The 19,320-nt window shown below is 35.6% G+C and overlaps 1 protein-coding gene across 3 annotated transcripts in view; it reads right to left on the bottom strand.

Moving 5' to 3' along the window:
* FUT8 (fucosyltransferase 8) overlaps positions 1-19,320 on the bottom strand; it is a gene marked incomplete at both ends in the record, with an annotated part of 171,666 nt that overhangs the window by 20,232 nt on the left and 132,114 nt on the right. For all 3 annotated transcript variants that reach the window (XM_079699952.1, XM_079699951.1, XM_079699953.1), the window contains one exon: positions 2,398-2,644. In XM_079699952.1, coding sequence (XP_079556078.1) covers positions 2,398-2,644 — 247 coding nt within the window. The remainder of the gene's footprint in view (positions 1-2,397; positions 2,645-19,320) is intronic.

Genomic DNA, 19,320 nt, shown 5'->3' with positions numbered 1-19,320 from the left:
ACTGATGTCTCTGAAGATATTTCAGGGAACAAAATGACAATATAAGGCAAAGGGAGGCTGGTTTCTTTCACATACATTTTAACCCAGTCTTTACAAAAGTAAAAGTTATTTGTGTACTTGACTGATTTTCACTATCTATCAAAGCTCCTCCAAGGCAAGAAATCTGGTTTTATTTATTCCCAATTGCACCAAACACAACAAATGAATGAATGAATGAATGAATGGATTATGGGTAGACACAAAAATCTAACTGTTTAGTATTGTGTAAGTAGAAACCTTAGATACTACTATCTAACCTAGCATTTTCTTTTGTTTTGTTTTAATAAATGAAAAAAGAGTGACAATTAATGAAGGCTCAAAATGACCAAGTAAGTTGTCCAAAGTCACATAACTTGTTAGTGGTGGAAGCCAGATTGGACCCCTAGATTCTAGAACTCTAATGCACCCCTCTTTCATTACAGCACACTACTTAAGTGTGCAAATAACTTAGCTGTCTGCGGTACTTCAAGTTTCTATATTTGGCCAATTCTCAATGCGGTGGATACTCCATGAGAAATTAATAAGGGTAGCTTTCTGGTACGTAAAACTACAGGAAATCCAAACAAAGTTAAGCAGGTGTAAGTCCTGGTTTTGCCTTTATAAACTCTGGAACTTTGGGAAGAGATGTTCTTTCCTTAGTTTCCTCACCTGTAAAATGGTTATCTCTGCCCACATCACAGGATTGTGTTACAGGATCAATGAGATAATGCAGTTGAAGTTATTTTGGTAATGTGACTACTATAGTGTATCTTTCTCCATCTTCCAAGATCCTGTTCAAACACTGCAGCTATGAACCCTTTCTTGGTCCTTTCTTGGGAAATGGAGGTATATTTCCCCTCCCTCAACCTCTCATAAAACTTTTTATGCTTTCTCTCAGGGCATTTATCACATTCTGCTCAAATAATGTTAGTTGTGTAAGTCTCTTTTCCCATGGACTGTGAGGACTTAAAAGGAGCCATTAAAAAAAATTTAACCTCTGTCCCCCACAGTAGCAAGTATTCAATAAACATTCTGCAGATAAGTGAATGAATCAACACATGTATTAATATTAATCAATAGCTGACTTTATTACAAACAACAGAAGCTGCAGAATGCCATAGTCTAGCCTACAAATCTATTTTCAGGAATTACTTAAGCATCATCAGTCTCTCTGAAAGGTAATAATATTTTACAGTGTATTTTTTCCCACAGAACTAAAATCCTTTTTCATCCTTATATTATCACATCATCATTTTTAGGGCAGGTATTGCCTTCCCTATTTTACAGATGGAAAAAAAAATCAAAGCTCAATAATACTATTATTAAGTAACTTGGCCCAGAATTAGGGAAAAGCCAGGAATACTACTGAGGTCACTTAACTCTCAGTCTAGTATTCTTCCCATTAGGCAAAGAACATTTCCCGTGGTGTGAAATCTGGCATCAGGACCCAGGAAAACTCCTTACTCCATAACTTTTTATGTATGGGTATAGGAGCACATGCTTGTGAGCAAAGATGCTCTTTTGGATTTTTTTTGCTTCCAGAATTTCCTGATATATCTCCCTTAACATAAGCATGAGACTGTACATATATACATGATAACTCCCAAGTGGGTCAAGAGATAACTTTTTTTTTTTTTTTTTTTGGTGGTACATGGGCCTCTCACTGTTGTGGCCTCTCCCGTTGCGGAGCACAGGCTCCGGATGTGCAGGCTCAGCGGCCATGGCTCATGGGCCCAGCCGCTCCGCGGCACGCGGGATCCTCCTGGACCGGGGCAGGAAACCGCATCCCCTGCATCGGCAGGCGGACTCTCAACCACTGCGCCACCAGGGAAGCCCCCAAGAGATAAGTTTAAACAATAATTTTAACATTATCTTACATTACTAATGATATCTTTATTCTCAAAGTAGCTTTCAAAACAAAAGAGAAAACAGAACATCAAAGATGCAAAATAATCACCAGTGGCAATTAATGAAAGCTAAGAATAAGGTGCAATAGAAAAGCTATAAATATGAGAGCTTCATCTCGTAGCCCTGTTAGAGTAAGACAGGAGTCATGTATAGCATCTAAAATACTCCCAACAAAATAAGATTTTGCTGGTTTCCCCAGGAGAGACTGTTAATTTCAGAAAGAGGTTTTATATATTTGTTGAATGAATAAATGAACAAATGATTAAGGGTGACTAAATTATGATGACTCAGCTGTTCTAAATGAACAAAGGAAGAATAATCTCCCTGTGGCCTAAGGTGAACTCTGGAACCTCTGTTTTTGGGTGGGGCTCTGAAAATTACACTATATCTTGTAAAGTTCACACTGTATTGTAAAGGTATGTATCCCTGCTACTACATATCACTTTTAGGAGGAACAAATCAGGTTCTTACCCAATAACTGGATGTTTGAAGCCTAGCTTCTTGGTGGCCTCTTCTATTTCTTTTTCCAGCCAAGGTTGTGGGCGGATCAAGTATTTGACAAACTGGGACACCCACCACACTGCAGGATCACCATGGACTCGTACAAGTCGATCTGCAAGGTCTTCTGGTACAGCCAGGGGTAAATATGGAGGACGAGGATGAAGACTGTCTACAATGGGGAGCTCAACCACCTGAACATTTTTGTCCTTTACTTCACCTGAGGGAATATCAAAACATATCATCACCACATTGTATTCCTTGTATAACTACCATTTGACAAGAACTCACTCTGGGTGCTTTTATCCTCACAGAACTCTAAAGAAGTATTATAATTTTCATTTTACAGAGGAAGTTAAGTAACTTGCCCTAGATACCAGAGTAAAAGTGACAGAGCTGAATTTCACATTCAGGTTGGTCTGCCCCTCAAGTTCATGGCCTTTTCTTTTCTATCATAATGTGCTGCCATATCAACACTTCATACCCCAGATAAGAATGGTATCCATTTTTCTAGACTCCATATATATATGTTAATATATGGTACTCTTTTTTCTCTTTCTGACTTACTTCACTCTGTATGACAGACTCTAGGTCCATCCACATCACTACAAATGACACAATTTCGTTCCTTTTTATGGCTGAGTAATAGAGGGGTGGGATGGGGAAGGTGGGAGGGAGGCTCAAGAGGGAGGGGATATATGTATACATATAGCTGATTCACTTTGTTGTACAGCAGAAACTAATGCAACATTGTAAAGCAATCATAATCCAATAAAGATTAAAAAAAAAAAAAAGAATGGTATCTGGCACTCAAAGCATCTAATCAGAGAATAACCATATCGCGAGTGGACATGGCTCCCTAGGCAAAGGTTCTGTTTTTTATAATAGTTTTTTAAAATTTTTTATTGGAGTACAGTTGATTTACAATGTTGTGTTACTTCTGCTGTTCAGAGAAGGACAAATATTGTATGATATCACTTACATGTGGAACCTATAATTGTTGCTTTCGAATTAGACATAGTGTTCTCAAAACTTCCAGCTTGCCATTACAGCAAATGGCTCTTGCATACTTTCATGACAGACCACAACGACTCTAGAGATATCTAAAGATTACAATTTTAAGACAAGCATCTCTCTCTTTTGAAGAAAAAAATTTGATAGTTCTAAAGTCTTTTTTTTTTTTCTTGGCCAAAATTAGACCTATTATATTCTCAGTGATGATGAATAGAATCTGTGTTGATTGTTTACCTGGATATTTTAAATTTAAAGTTAGAACAGAGATAGAGAATTTCTGTAGATGACGATCGGTTTAAAAACCCAACTTCTATATACCATTAATGTTACTGCTGTTCTATCACTTTATAATGCAATGAGGACAAACCAAAATGCGATAGCCAGCATCCTTAGAGTTTACGTCACATACTAAAGACCACATAGTAATAACTAGAAAACACAAAGATGTCAGGCAGAAAGATTTCACAAATATAAAACGAACTGACTTAAATTTTCAATAACAAAAAGTATTAACCTGAACATATAAAATAACTCCAGTTAAGATGTTGTCACTGTGCATAATAAATTAGAATCACAGTTAATCACTGGACTGTCAAAGAAAGAATGCACTTGTAGAGAACAGACCTAGAATACATTTAAAATGTATCCACCAGAATGAAACACAGTCCTTAAATTCTGTTTTTCTACATATATGAAAAGTATTTTAAAATAAATTACATGATCTGGGTATGTGATCACTCAAACCAATTGCATAGTTATTAGAAAGTCAGTTGGTATAACTAAGAATTAAAAACTTCTGGTTAATATTCTCTCTCTCTCTGATATGTAAAACTCATTTCAGGAGTCTTAGAACAAAGCCCTTGAAACATGACATTTGTTGAGGGAATAAATGGGAATAAACGGGAATAAACAAATTTACCGCCAGTATTTCAGTTCGTCTAGCATGCCAGCTAAGAAAGAGTTGGGCCCCTTTATCAGATGAGAAACTGTAATGAAGAGTCTGTGGGGAAAGAATAAGCTGCATTTTAAATTAAGCTCTAATAGTCTCCCTAAGGCAAGGAAAATTGGGGTGCTTTCCCTGATGTGGAGATGATAAGTAGTACATGTATGAGAGAGGAAAAAATAAGGAAGAAAGGTAGCTCTTTTTAAATAAAAAACAAAGGGGGAAAGAAAGAAAGATCCTAGCTTCTCATATACGACCATAAACAAAAGCAAAATTAGTACGGCTACTTTCTTTTTGTGATTACTTCCTGAAAAGGTTATTCTAAATGTTCCATGTAACTAGCTCCAAACTTCATTCATGTGAAAGTATTACCTTCTAATTGTCCCAAGACCTCAAACTTCTGTACAGCTAGACCTATTGACTATTTCATTTCAGAAATGAAAACTATGCTTGTACCTTTAAGACACAGAACTCAGTTTATTTTTATTGACTCTTTTATTCATTCATTCATTCAAATATTTACTGAATACTACTATGTCAACCTCTGTACTACGCAGAGTATAGAGTGATGACATGGTTCCTGCCTTTCAAGATTTCCAGTTCAAAAACCTCACCCAGAACTAGACTGCTTTTGGTGAAAGAAAAACAAACAAAATAAAACAATCCATCATCACCAACAAACATGCTATCCAAAACATATCAATACTCAGCTGCCTAGTAAAATATTAAGAAAGGGGTATTTATATTTATAAATGAAAAAAAGTGTCATAGCATGAAAATTTAGCCTCCTCAATAACGATACATTTCAAAATGAAAGATAATTACATAGTACACACTATGTTAGAAGGTCTTTTCTTTTACTTGGTTTACCACATAACATTTTTTATTCTATTGGAATACACATTCAGAAGAATTTAAATCTGGAAGAGATCCTAGACATAATCCTATTCAGTGTTTTCTAAACTTCAGTCATTTAAGTACCACCTTTGTAATTCTCCCCATATCCATATACCATCTGTACTATTTAATGTTTTAACAATTCACTTTTTAAAACTTAAATTGATTTATTTTATAGATGGTAACTAAAAATATAACTTCACTAAAAACAAACCATGTTATTAAACTCTATACAGATACTATTGTTTATAAAGAGCTCTGAGCTGAAGTCAGATTTATATTAAAAAAGATTATTAGTGAGGTTTTAAGGGGTGATAATTGCCTCTCCCTTTATATCTCCTATGAGTTTGAAACCAAATGAAAAGCAGAGAGAGGAATAAAAAGGCAATCAAAATATCAGCTTGATTACCAATAAAGATGAAATGGAGAATGCAGTTTTGTGTTCTGGATTGATGGTCTCATGGGTTTCCTAATAGTTCCCACCCAGTCCTAAGCAGAGTTTGTCAACAAAGGCCTTCTAAGCACATGGTGGAGGAGAAGCGTGTCTTCTGAGAATGGGCCGCACCATGAGAGGAGCCAGAAAGGGCTTTACCTCACATGTTTGGTTCTTCCTCTTATCTCACCAGTTGTATAACACAGGACTTTCCTTCCAAGTAGAGGTGAAATGAGGTAGACAGAGCAAAAAAGCACTTCTGTACTTTTCCCTTCTAAGGAATGGAATTAACTTCACTTCTATAGAGATTTTTGAGGAATAAACGATCCACAGTATCTGCCCCCACCTACCTCCATCCCCAAACAACTATCCAGTGTTAAAGAACTATTAAAGATATCTTGATATCAAATTGAGACTGATATAATCAGAAAGACTGAACAAGGAATAACTCTCTCAGGTATGAGATTCAATGTTCATTTTAATGTTTTATCAGAAAACCACCTGACATTATCACATATGCCACTTAAAGTCACCTCTAATAATCTGTGGTAGGTTTCAGAATTTGGGAAACACAGATTTATTTAAACTGCCTCATTTTCCAGAAGAAATAGACTAAGAGAGGCTAAGAGAACTCAACGGTAATACAGCTAATGATCAGACTCTAGTGTTTACTCCTCTACTTGTATTACCTTCTGATTTCTGGAACATAAATTTTTAAAAAGCATTTAAGTATGGCCCTGTTGACCAATTAAGAGTGCCCTGTCACTCTAAGAGGACTCTAGTGTTGGTTAAAAAAAAAAAAAAAAAAAAGCACTGCACCAACCTTCTAGCAAGAGAATGTTTCAGATGTACAAATCACACATAAGTTAGCACTAGTCATCTGTAAAGAACCAGTGCAAACTAGCCCGGGTATTACACAACTGACTGCCCAGCTCAACTTGAATTGATTCGGTCATTATTAATTATCTCATATTCAAGACTACCTCTCTTGTGGATAATCCTCTTTTATCAGGTCATTTGCTGAGGGCAGCTCTGGCAGGAGCATAGGTAGCTCTTTGAAAGGGATGATCTCCATAGTTACAGGCAAGTACCTTTAGAAGAGCCCTCTGCCCTGCTAGTCAATTCATGAGAGCCCCATTTAAAAGCACTACTCTGTCATCATTTCATGTAACATTAAGTCAGAGACACCAGCCCTGCAAGCTAGTCAATTAGAATTATTAGTCTTCCAAAGACTCAATAGAAAGGGCTTGAGAAGCTTAATATCCACCATAAATGAATGGGTTCTGCTATAATGAAAAAGGTTTCAAGGATAGAAAGATTTTGGGTCCCAGTGCATAAGATTTCTTCTGTATTTACTGTCTTGTTGTGAGAGAAGCAGCACTCAGGAGGGGGAACTCTCCTAAAAACAGAATTCATAGAGCTCAGAATTGTCAAGGCAGAGAGGTTTGGAATAGGGTTGCCAGTTGAGAAAAATCTTCAATAAGACATCACTATCTAGAACTTAAATTCACTTGGTGGGAGGAGGGGGTTATTAGTAACTTTTTGGTGATTCTGAACCAGAAAAGCTGTCTATTTTTTGGACTCAGGACTCTTAAGATTTCCCTCAGTACCCACATAGGTCCTGGCTTCCTCCAAATAAGTACAGAGCAGTAGAATGAGGTTTTAATTCTCTACCTAAGGGTTGCCTTGAATGGTTATTGCTGTTAGGTGCCATCACATCCAATAGCCATTCCAAAGACTGTTTCAACTGCTGGGATTCATGGCCCTATTTGAGGGTGGAGTAGGGAGAGACATCAAACAAAAGAAAGTAAGGCAAATGCTTATCCATACAGTACCCTGACTGTAGTGCACAGTGACTAAGAGTATGTATGGGCTTTGGAATTATAAAAATTGGAGTTCAAATACTCTATCACTTAACAGTCGTGTGACCTTGGATAAGTTATATTTAACTTCACCCTTGTTTCTTCATCTGGAAAATGGCGTTGACAATAGCACACTTCTCATCTGTAAAATGGGGTTAATAATAGTATCTTACTCATCAAGTTATTTTGAGGATGAGATATTGCCTGGAGAAAGCTGAGCACAATGCCTGACACACAGTAATTCTCAAAAAATGTTAGTTTTGTATCCCGGGATCAGTTCTGCTGAACAATTCTCAAGAATCTGGCTATTGTTTAGTCCAGGAAGAGATTACTTGCCAAAATATAATATTCTCTGAAAAATATATCAAAGTGCCCCATTTCAGTGAGCCAAAGATATACTCCCAAATACACCAGATAAGGAGATATAAGATACACACCCAAAGCAAATCTCATTCATACTGTTTACCACAGGCAATAAAAGAGTGAACAGCAACCCTGATTATCTGAAAGTTCTGATATTCTATCATCACTAACTTGACCCAAATTCTGTGCTCTACTGAAAGTACAGAATAGCAGTACGTTGTCTAAACTAGTAATATTTCCTGCTCATATTACAGCAAGGAACTTGTATGATTAAATTATATCCACAAAGACTATCTGGACTTTTGGGATTTACATTTTCTTTGCCACTGTGTGGCCAAATATGACTGACTAAATTCTCACTCGACTCTCTGACACTTGTTAGAGAAGGCAAGACTAAAAGACCAAAAGTTAACTAGCTGTGGTGAGACCTCTAGAGGCACGGGGGAGCCTTCTTGATTTTACTTGACTTATAGATGGCCGTTTAAAAAAAAAAAAAATCACATAAATGTGTGAGCTCTGTTCTTTTGGATTTTAACATGACGACATTAATATTTATATCCTCATTTAATGACTGAGCTCTGTTCTCACTTAAAATATGAAGGAAAGATATACTATTAAAAAGTGAACATCTGGGCTACTTTCCTTTTGTTTTTCAACCACCGCGGCTGATAGAGATCTCTTCTTGAACTTGAATGAACAACTGTCACCTGCCATATGAATTCCATCACTGCTCTACTTAAGCAACAACTCAAAAGACTGTTATTACTGCCAGTTTGAAGCCTTGAACCAACTGAGTGAAAAGTTCTAAATTCAATCATATGAAACACACTGCAGTGTTAGCAACATTCTTAAGAATTAGCATATCACACTGTGGGAACGACTGTGTAGCATTCTTAAGAGGTGCTTCCTTCTTTCACTAGCAACAGAAATGCCTTGCAAAAGCAACCAGACTCATGGCTCACTGACCCCAACGATATTCTGACAGACTTGACTCTGGATTGAGGACTAAAAGAATAGCTAATGGAAAATGTGTAATAACTTAGTGAATTATGCAGTTCAGGATAAAGTAGGCAGGACAGTGTCAAAAGAAAAAAGACCAAAGATATTTGTTTGCTTTGTACCACTAAACAGAAGGTTTCCTGCAGTCATTCTTAATGTTTCTGAAACAAATTCAGTCATTTAACTTTTATATACATATATGTTACTTTGCCAAGAGGTTCCAGACAGTCCACAGACAGCTTGCTCATAAAGGGTATGCTGCCAATAGCTTCTTTGATCATTCAGATTATGCAGGCCCTGTAACTCCATGGCTAGAGATTTTAGGGGAGTTTTTTGTTTGTTTTTTAGTAATACTTTCTCCTAACTTAGAACCTCCTACTAACCCAAAGGATCCCAAGGAATCCTTGAACAGCTTTTCTCATTGGTAAGAAACAAGAGAATGGAGGAATGGAAAGCAGTAGAAACAAAGACAAGGCTTAATATCATCAAATTTAGTAAAGAGCCAAACCCCAACCTTTCTTTCCCCCATTCTTGTAAAAAAAAAAATCACAATTCCACTCTCATATTCCTCTTATTTTTTCATCACATGTCATGTCTCCTTGAAAGAAATAGCCAGGAGGAAGGACCTCATGGCAATACCAGCCTTTCATTCCTTGAGAATCCCTGTAAGAGGTGACGGAGTGAGCAGGTGTGCTGTCAGGATCTCACTGGATAGAGCTGTCAGTTGGCATACTGCATTCCTTTTTGCTTTGGGGGAATTTTATAGTTGCCTCTGTGGTTAGCACATACTTGGAGAGTTAGGAATGCAATATTTCATGTTGGATTTACAGCTACTTGTAATTTTTATGCTGTTATCTTCCAATTATGTTAATCAGGAAGGCCTAATTAGGGTCCCTTGATGATAGGGTAAAGGTCCATCCTAATACCCTAAGATACAAGAATTACAACAAGAAATTCTGGATATTCCATGAGAGAAGAAAATGAAAATACAGTCATTTTGGAAGAAGGAAATAATAACAAAATAGTTAAGACTTTTGTGGGATGTGAGGAGAAAAGACGAATTAAGTGTGGCACCATGCTAAAGCACTGATAAAACAGACAAATATCTTGGCCTACTAAAATAGGGACTGGAACAAAAAACCTCCCTCATATTGTATGCTAGACCAATGCATAAAGTACTAGCAGCTCCAAGAGTCACCCTGCCATCATGCCCATCTTTAGCTCTTGCTGCCACCTCAGACTGCAGAGTACGTCTTCTTTCCCAGCTGCCTCCTCCTCCACTGTGGAAGAAAAATGATGGGCAATGGGGTACGGCTTTACATGACAAGCCACAGCTCTTGCTGTCACTGAGGCTCCAATCTGGTATAAGTCACCTGTCCCTCCCTTGTTTCTCCTCTTCTGGGTTGTATTATATATCTAGAAAGAGAGCTAGTACTTTACAATCTACAGCCTCTGGTGGCAGAGCTGAGAAAAATACTATAAAGACATTATTCAAAAAATGGCTATATTTTACCCATTCTGGTTTAAATGGAGGAAGAGCAGGGGATATCCATAAATAAAGAAAAAGAACTATGAGGCAAAAGGCATGAAACCTTAATTAATGGAGCATGGAAAGGGGAGGGAAGAGGAAGATAAACATAGCAAACAGGGTAAAGAGGAAAAGTCTGAGATGGAGAGTAGTCTTTTGATTATTACTGCTTAAAAAAGATAATACTTTGTACAGGTTTGATACTTCACACGATGGCTCCCATGACACTTTTCGTTTATGCAGGGACTGCACAACCACAACTTTCTTTAGAACCTACACTAGAATTTGCAAAGGAATATGTCTATCAATCCTTTGCCAAGAAGATTCCTACTATTTCTTATTATATGCAACATATTTTTCAACCTGTAGATAGCTATCTATCAATAAGCCACAAAGTCTTACCTGGTAGATCTCTAAATCAGAGGCCACCATTTATCATAATCCTATCTTCATCTAAACTGATAAGGATTCTGGCAGGGATACGGGACAAGAGTCTATTCTTTCCATATGCTTTACTCCTTGTCAATCACCCATGCTATAAGCCACTTCTAACACAGCTCCTGCGTCCACCCCCTCCCCACCTCACCGCTCTATCAGCATTTTGAATTAACAGCTAACATTTGCTGAACACCAACTATATGCTAGGTACTACACTAAACATCTTCCATACATTATCCCAATTAGTCTACAAAGTCTTTATGAGGTGAGTACTCATTTTACAGACGAAGTTAACTCAGTCTGTTCAAGGCCACCCAGCTAGCATTCAGAAATAGGAGCTGAACTTAGACATTCTGATTCCAGAATTTAAAGTCTTACTCCAATCCTACTCCATTACCTTAAAGTTTCAGAGAAAGCCAAAGTGACTCCTCCTGTAATGAAAAACAGAGGCGGGAGGGGGCCAGGCTCCAAGTGTGAGTTTAAATCTCCAAAGGAAGAGGTAACGGAACTCCCATGTGTAAGGTACAGACCTCTCTCTACAGAGTGCACTGGATCTAGAAATTAATATTAAGTAAAGGACATAAAAACTTCAGTTATCATGTGTACCCATATAAAGCTATTAGAAGCCATGAATTATGGCTTAACAAAACAATTTCATTCATTGTCATTTTGGGTTCACACTGGGATCCCATAAGAAACAAAAATAATAGCTAGACAGCTGACCTCAAATTTAAATTATTTGTATGAAATAATTAAGGTGCTTTTTAGTCAATTTAAAGCTCATGGTTAAGAGTTAATAATACCTTCACAATTTGACTGTAAAGAGAAAATATGAATTAGACAACCTATGACAGTCTTATTTCCTAATAATGATATAATAAGCTTTCCATGAAGAAGAAGTAGCCTACTTCAGAACAAAGAATCAGGAAGCAAAGTTATTATAAAGAGATTTATTAAACTTGTAAACCATTCTCCCTATTATCTATTTACATACTTATTTTCAACTATTAAACATTAAAGCAAAACATATTCTGCAATCTAAAATACTTTTGTCCTTAAAAAGTACTTTCACCTTTAATTTCTTAAGTGGTAAATTAGGGGATAAACAAAAATAAACAAATTTCAATTTATTCATAAAGACCTTATAAAACTGACTGAAGTATCTACTCCTGTTGATATGATCCAAAATTCAGGGTATAATAACTGATGGCATCCAAAATAAACCACAAAATAAATACAAGTATTTTGTATTTTCAGAAAAAATTTCAGCCTTGATTATTATAATAATTAACTTTATTCATGTCAGAAGAATTTCTGAAAGATTAAAAAATATCAGAGAGAGAACTTTTAGAGGGGATACAAAGTAATTTTTAAGTCAATTCAATAGTTTACTAAGTTGAACATACATAAAAGGGGAAATCACAATTGTGTTTATATATAAATAAACTTGTGCAGTTCAACTACTATCTCTCAAGAATAAAAAGAAATAATGTTTTTTAAGAGGATGGAGATCTTCCAAATGACAAGAGGATGATTCTCTTCTATCTGAAAAGATGAAAGCTGAGAGGGGATATGTTCAAAGCCTATAAAAATCATGACAGATTTAGATAATGTATTCAAGCTGTATTCACCAAACCTTAGAATTAGGAACCTTTCATTGGTGCTTGAAAAAAGTACTTTGAGAATAAAAAAAATAAAGCCCATTTTACACAATAGGTAGAATTCTTACAGAACTCAATATCCCAAGAAAAGATAAAAGTCAAAAATGATATGTTTGGGGAAAAATGTAAATGTTCAGACCTTGACATCATGGATGACAACTATATCTCCCATAAAATGTCACTGAGGACTACTGTTAAATCAGAGTTATGAACTGGATGAATCAACAGTATGATCCAAAATGTCCTTCTTAGCCTTCAATGCACAGGAAACAATATATACAATATAATAAGACTATGTTACATTTTGGCTGTAAAGGATGCTTTTTCTTTGTGTACTAACAAACTATTATTTCTTTTCCTTGCAGTATGGACATAAAAGGCAGATACACCATTGAAACAAGGATACAAGGAAGAAGAATAGAATATTACTTATGCCTGATGATATTGCTTACTTGGTTAGAATAGATTATAAAATTCATAAAATAAAGGATACTAGAGTTCTGACATTGGCACCTCATAGTTAGGTTTTGTAGAACAAAACTTGTACATGACTATTTGCTCTCACCAGTATCAAACAACCAAAAAAGGATTTATTGAGAACTGTTTTAGTCAAGGTCACTTGTTGCAAGGACTAGAAGCCTGATCAAGTTAGCTCAAGTGAAAAGAACATTACTGAAAGTATATAAGGGAATTGCCAAGAAACAAAGAACAAGAAGTACAACTGTATCTTATAGAAAATGGGAAGCCTGCAATTCTTACTACCTCTCTGTGGCCCCATGGTCTGGGCAGGTCAGCTACACTCTCTGCTAACTGACTTCTCTCTTGCTTGGGGCCCATCTTGTAGCCATCAGCTTTAGACTACAAGATTTTTTTTTTTTTTTTTTTTTTGCGGTATGCGGGCCTCTCACTGTTGTGGCCACTCCCGTTGCAGAGCACAGGCTCCGGACGCGCAGGCCCAGCGGCCATGGCCCACGGGCCCAGCCGCTCCGCGGCATGTGGGATCTTCCCAGACTGGGGCACGAACCCGTATCCCCTGCATCGGCAGGCGGACTCTCAACCACTGCGCCACCAGGGAAGCCCTAGACTACAAGATTTTACAACTTAGTCTCACCCTCAGATAAGCTAGAGTCTCTGTCTTGTAATGATACTAACATTTACTGAGACCATGTGCCGAATACTATGCTAAATGCTTATGAATATTATTTCTCTTAATTAACAAAACTACCCTACAGGGCAAGTACACTTACAGATGACCAGTGAAGGAGTTAGAATCCAGACCAATCGGATTCCAGAGCTGGAGTGCTCAACTATAAGATTAGATTACCTGTCAACAGGTATCTTATTGGCACAGCCCAGCCTAAAGGATTAGTTTCTCAGGATAAGGTAATCACCTTGGCCTGTACAGCTGTAAACACCTGTGTGTGCACGCATGTGTGTGTATGTGTGTGTGTAGGAGGGGAGGAGTGGTTTCATGATATACACAAGGCAGCAAGGACTGTATTGCCCAAATAGATGTTATTAGATGAAGTGTGAGGAGTTAATAACTGATGTATAGTAAACCTTTGGCTTTTAGGAATTTAAAATTTTAGGAATTTCACTCTCAGAACATAGGGTAATTTTAAGAACCTTCCATGTACATATCTCTATCACTGCATTTACCAAGTTGTATTATAATTATGTTTTTGTATCTGTCTCCTGCACATGTCTGGAATGACGACATAAACCTTAGCATATTCATCCTATTGCCTCATCAACTACCACTATCCCAGGCATACAAAAGGCACAAAATTAAGTTCTTAATTGAACAACTGAACTTAATATATAAAGCACTATAATCAACATGAATCCCACAGTCTGCTGTAGGAGTAAGTGAGACGACCATTCAGCATCACAATCTCAACACTATAGGTAAATTTTGAGATTTGAGAATATCACCAGTTTTATTGCTTTAAGATGCAAAATAGTAAAAACTACTCAGGTACTGCCTTTATTTAATAACTTTATCTGTCTCTTAGATAACAAATACAGGAAAAGTGGTATATAAATACTTGTTAAGCTACATTTATATAACAACCTTATTCTTCTTGTTACTTGCACAGTACTTCAGAAATATATAGGCATTCTTCCTTGGATCTACCAAACATTTTTAAAATATATACTACCTAAATAGGATAGAACAGGAAAAAAGATAATACTCTTGCTTTTGTGATTTTGTTATGATTTCACTGTACACTTTTCGAGGGAGTTGAATCTAAGTTCCTGGACCCAAAGAATTGTCTTTGAGAGTGACAAACACTATAGAATCTATATTTCAGTTATAAAATAATCAGAATTTGTAATTAATTTTTACATGAAGTACAGAGCTTGATAGAACTGGAAATTATGCTAGACATGTTTTAGGTATGTTTTATTGCTAGAACAAAGTCTGTTCCTTCATTCAGAATTTGTAAGTTTCACACTTTGTATTAACTGGAAGTAGATAATTAAATTAATTTAAAAGAGTTTCACTTAGACTATTTCTACACATCATAACCAAAAATACAAAAATAAATTGAACCTTACATTTAAAATTAAGATTTTCATGTCCCTTGTTATTGCTGCTTGTGACCATTACTATCATTATAATAAAACATACTGTACTTTTTTTTTTCAGTTTCAGAGAATTTTCACATATTAGTTCAGCTTATTTGCAACAGAGCTCCTTATTCTCCTTAACAAGACCTACCTTCAAGAGAAACTATCTACCAGAGCCTAACCTACGGAAGTTTTACTGAAGCCTAAGCAACCTGAGGGGAGGGAAATATCCATCTAAAGTTCACTAAAAGACAGACCTAATCATAGGACTATAGAATACTTCATTTCCCCCATGCCATATTACCACATCAATAGAGCTGCTGAATAATAACAAAGGATTACAGCTGAAAGAACTGCCTATTAAAGGAGTCTCTAAGAAAACCTAAAAAAAACCAAGAGAGATGAAAAAATGAGGACACTAGAGGAAAATTTAATATCGGACACCACAGCTAATAGTAAACACAGCCTAACTCCTAGCCAGATAAACATAAAACCTCACACTAAAGGCCTATCTATTTCAGTTCAGTTTCTAGCTAATACATCATGTCCAGTTTTCAGAAAAAAAATTATGATATGCTAAAAGGCAAAAAAAGAAAATACAGACTGAAGGAACAAAGCAACCATCAGATCCAGACTCATATATGGCAGACATTTTAGAATTATCAGACCAGGAATTTAAAATAACTATGATTAATATGCTAAGAATTCTAATGAAAAAGTAGACAAGCTGCAAGAAGAGATGAGTAATATAAGCAAAGAAATGGAAACTCTAAGAAAGAATCAAAAGAAAATGCTAGAAATAAAAAACACTGTAACAGAAATGAAGAATGCCTTTGATGGACTCATCAGTAGCCCGGACATGACCAATGAAAAAATCAATGAGCCTGAACATATGACAACATAAACTTACAAAACTGATTGGAAAGAGAAAAAAAATGAAAAGGATGAAACAGAATATCCAGGAAGTATGAGACAATTACAAAAGGGGAACATATATGTAATAGGAATGCTAGAGGAGAAGAAAGAGAGAAAGGAAGAGAAGAAATATTTGAAGTAATAATGCCAGAGAAGTTCCCAAAATTAATGACAGACACCGATACACAGATGTAGGAAGCTCAGAGATAAATACCAAAAAAATAAATCTATATCATGAATGTTATACTCAAACTATAGAAAATCAAAGACAGAATCTTGAAAGAAGTCAATGAGGTAGGGGGAAACCTTATCAATAAAGGAACAAGAATAAGAATTACATAGGCCTTCTATTCAGAAACCATGCAAGCAAGAAGGGGGTGGAATAAAATACTTAAGTTTTGAAAGAATGAAAACCCAGCTACTTAGAATTCTGTATTCAGTAAAATTGCCTTCAAAAGTCAAAAGGAATGAGAGCTTTCTCAGACAAACAAAAACTGAGGGAATTTGTCACTAGCTTCAGAGAGAAGGAAAATGATATGTTGGAAACTCATATATTCATACACATGTATACAGAAAAGAGTATTAGAGAAGGAATAAATGAAAATAAAATTAAATCTTTTCTTTTTCATATTCTTTATTAATCCAAGAGATAACAGTTTGTTCAAAGTAATAACAGCAACAAAATATTTGGTGGTCATAGCTTATAGAAAAGTGAAATAAATGATAAAAATGCTTTAATGGATGGGAGGAAGGAATTGGGAATACTCTGTTATAAGGTATTTGAAGCGCCCATGAAGTGGTGGTATACTGTTATTTGAAAGTAGACTTGTAGTAGTTATAAATGTGTATTACAATCTTTAGGGCAACTACTTAAAAGAGAAGTTGTAATTTATATGCTAAGAGAGGAGAGAAAATGGGGTCATATATAATGATCAGTTAAAACCAAAGAAGGCAGATGAATAGAGGAAGATAATGAAGAAACAAGGTCAACACATAGAAAAGTCACAAGTATGGTTTATATTAATCCAACTTTATCAATAATCACTTTAAATGTAAGTGGCCTAAATACTCTGATAAAGACAAGGACTGTCAGAGTGGATTAAAAAGCAAGACCCAACTATACGTTGTCTACTACTTTAAGTATGAAGACACAGAGACATTAGAAGTGAAGGAATAGAGAAATATATACTATGCTAACATTAATCAAAAGAAAGCTGGAGTAGCTGTATGAATTTCAGACAAAGCAATAAAAATTACCAGTGATAGAGAGAGGCATTATATAATGACAGAGGGTCAATTCTCCAAGAAGACATCACTATCCTTAAAATGTATGTGCCTAATAAGAAGGTGTAAGATTATATGAGGTAAAACCTGTTAGAATTGGAAGAATAAATTCACTATTTATTTTAATTCAAGGATTATTCACAAATTCACTATTAGTTAGAGATGTCAACACCACTCAATCAGTAATTGCCAGAACCAGCAGGCAGAAAACCAGTACAGATATAATTGAACAGGAAAGTATCATCAATCAACTGGATCTAATTGAAATTTATGGAATACTTCATCCAATAACAGCAGAATGCACAGTCTTCTTAAGCTCACAGGGAACGTTCACCAAGTTAGATCATATTCTGGGTCACCTTAACAAATTTAAAAGAACAGATATCATATGAAGTATGTTCTCAGACCACAATGAAATTAAATGAGAGATCATTAACAGAAAGATAGCTAGAAAATCCTAAGATATTTGCAGATTAAACAACATACTTATAAATAACACAAAAGTCAAAGAAGTCGTCTCAGGAAATTAAAAAACTTTTTGAACTAAATGAAAATGAAAATAAAACATCAAAATTTGTGGGGTGCAGCAAGAGCAGTACTTAGAGGGCAATGTATAGCATTAGATGCATAAATTAAAAAAGAGCCAAAATCAATTATCCAACTTAGGAAACTGGAAAAAGAAGAGTAAATTAAGTCCAAAGTAAGAAGAAAAAATATCAATGAAATTGAAAGTAGGAAAAAATAGAGAAAAATTAACAAAACTAAAAGCTTATTCTTTGAAAAGATCAATGAAATGGATGAACCTCTAGTCAAGGTAACCAAGAAAAAAGGAGAGAAGACACAAATTACTAATATCAGTAATGAAAGAGGGACCATGGCTACTGAACCTGTGGACATTCAAAGGATAATAAAGGAGTACTATGGACAACTCTATGCCCACAAATTCAATAACTTAGATAAAATGGAGCAATTCCTTGAAAGACACAGTCTATCAAAATTCATACAAGGAGAAATAAGTCATTTAAATAGGCCTATATTGACCAAAGAAATTGAATAAACAATTAATAACTTTCTAAAACAGAAAGCATCAAACACAGATAGTTTCACTGGTGAATAATACCAAATATTTAAGGAACAAATGATACCAATTCTTTACAATCTGTTCCAGAAAATAGAAGCAGAGTGAGCACTTCCCAACTCATTTTATGAGGCTATCATTACACTAAGACCAAAACCACACAAAGACATTATAAGAAAAGAAACAGGCCAATATTTCTCATTAACATAGATGCAAAATTCTCAAGAAAACATTAGCAAATTAAGTCTAATAATGTATAAAAAGAATTATACACCATGACTAAGTGGGATATACTCCAGATTATTCAAGGTTCAACATTTGAAAATCAATTAATGTAATCCATCACATCAACATACTAAAAAAGAAAAATCATATGATAATAGATGCAGAAAAAGTATTCCACAAAATCCAACATCCATTCATGATTCATGATCCAACTCAATCTTTAGATTTAGCACAATCCTAATAAAAATCCCAGCAAATTACTTTCTGGATATCAACAGTGATTCTATAGTTTATATGGAGAGACAAAAGACTCAGAATATCCATCACTATTGAAGAAAAAGGCCAAAGAGCACTGATACTACCTGACTTCTAGACTAACTAAAAAGTGACAGTAATCAAGACAGTGAAAGAATAGACAAGTAGATCAATGGAACACCACAAAGAACCCATAAACAGACCCACACAAATAAAGTCAACTGATCTTTGACAAAGGAGCAGAGGCAATCCAGTAGAGAAAGGACAGTCTTTTCAACAAATGGTGCTGGAACAAATGGATATCCACAGGCAAAAAAAAAAAAAAAAAAAAAAAACCTAGACACTAACCTTGTACCTTTCACAAAAATTAACTCAACAAAGGTCATAGACCTAAATGTAAAATGCAAAACAATAAAACTTTTAGAAG

This window comes from Hyperoodon ampullatus, assembly GCF_949752795.1.
Source record: "Hyperoodon ampullatus genome assembly, chromosome: 3".
In the NCBI taxonomy this organism is placed as follows: Eukaryota; Metazoa; Chordata; class Mammalia; order Artiodactyla; family Ziphiidae; genus Hyperoodon; species Hyperoodon ampullatus.
This window is presented reverse-complemented; position numbering and strand designations above follow the sequence as displayed.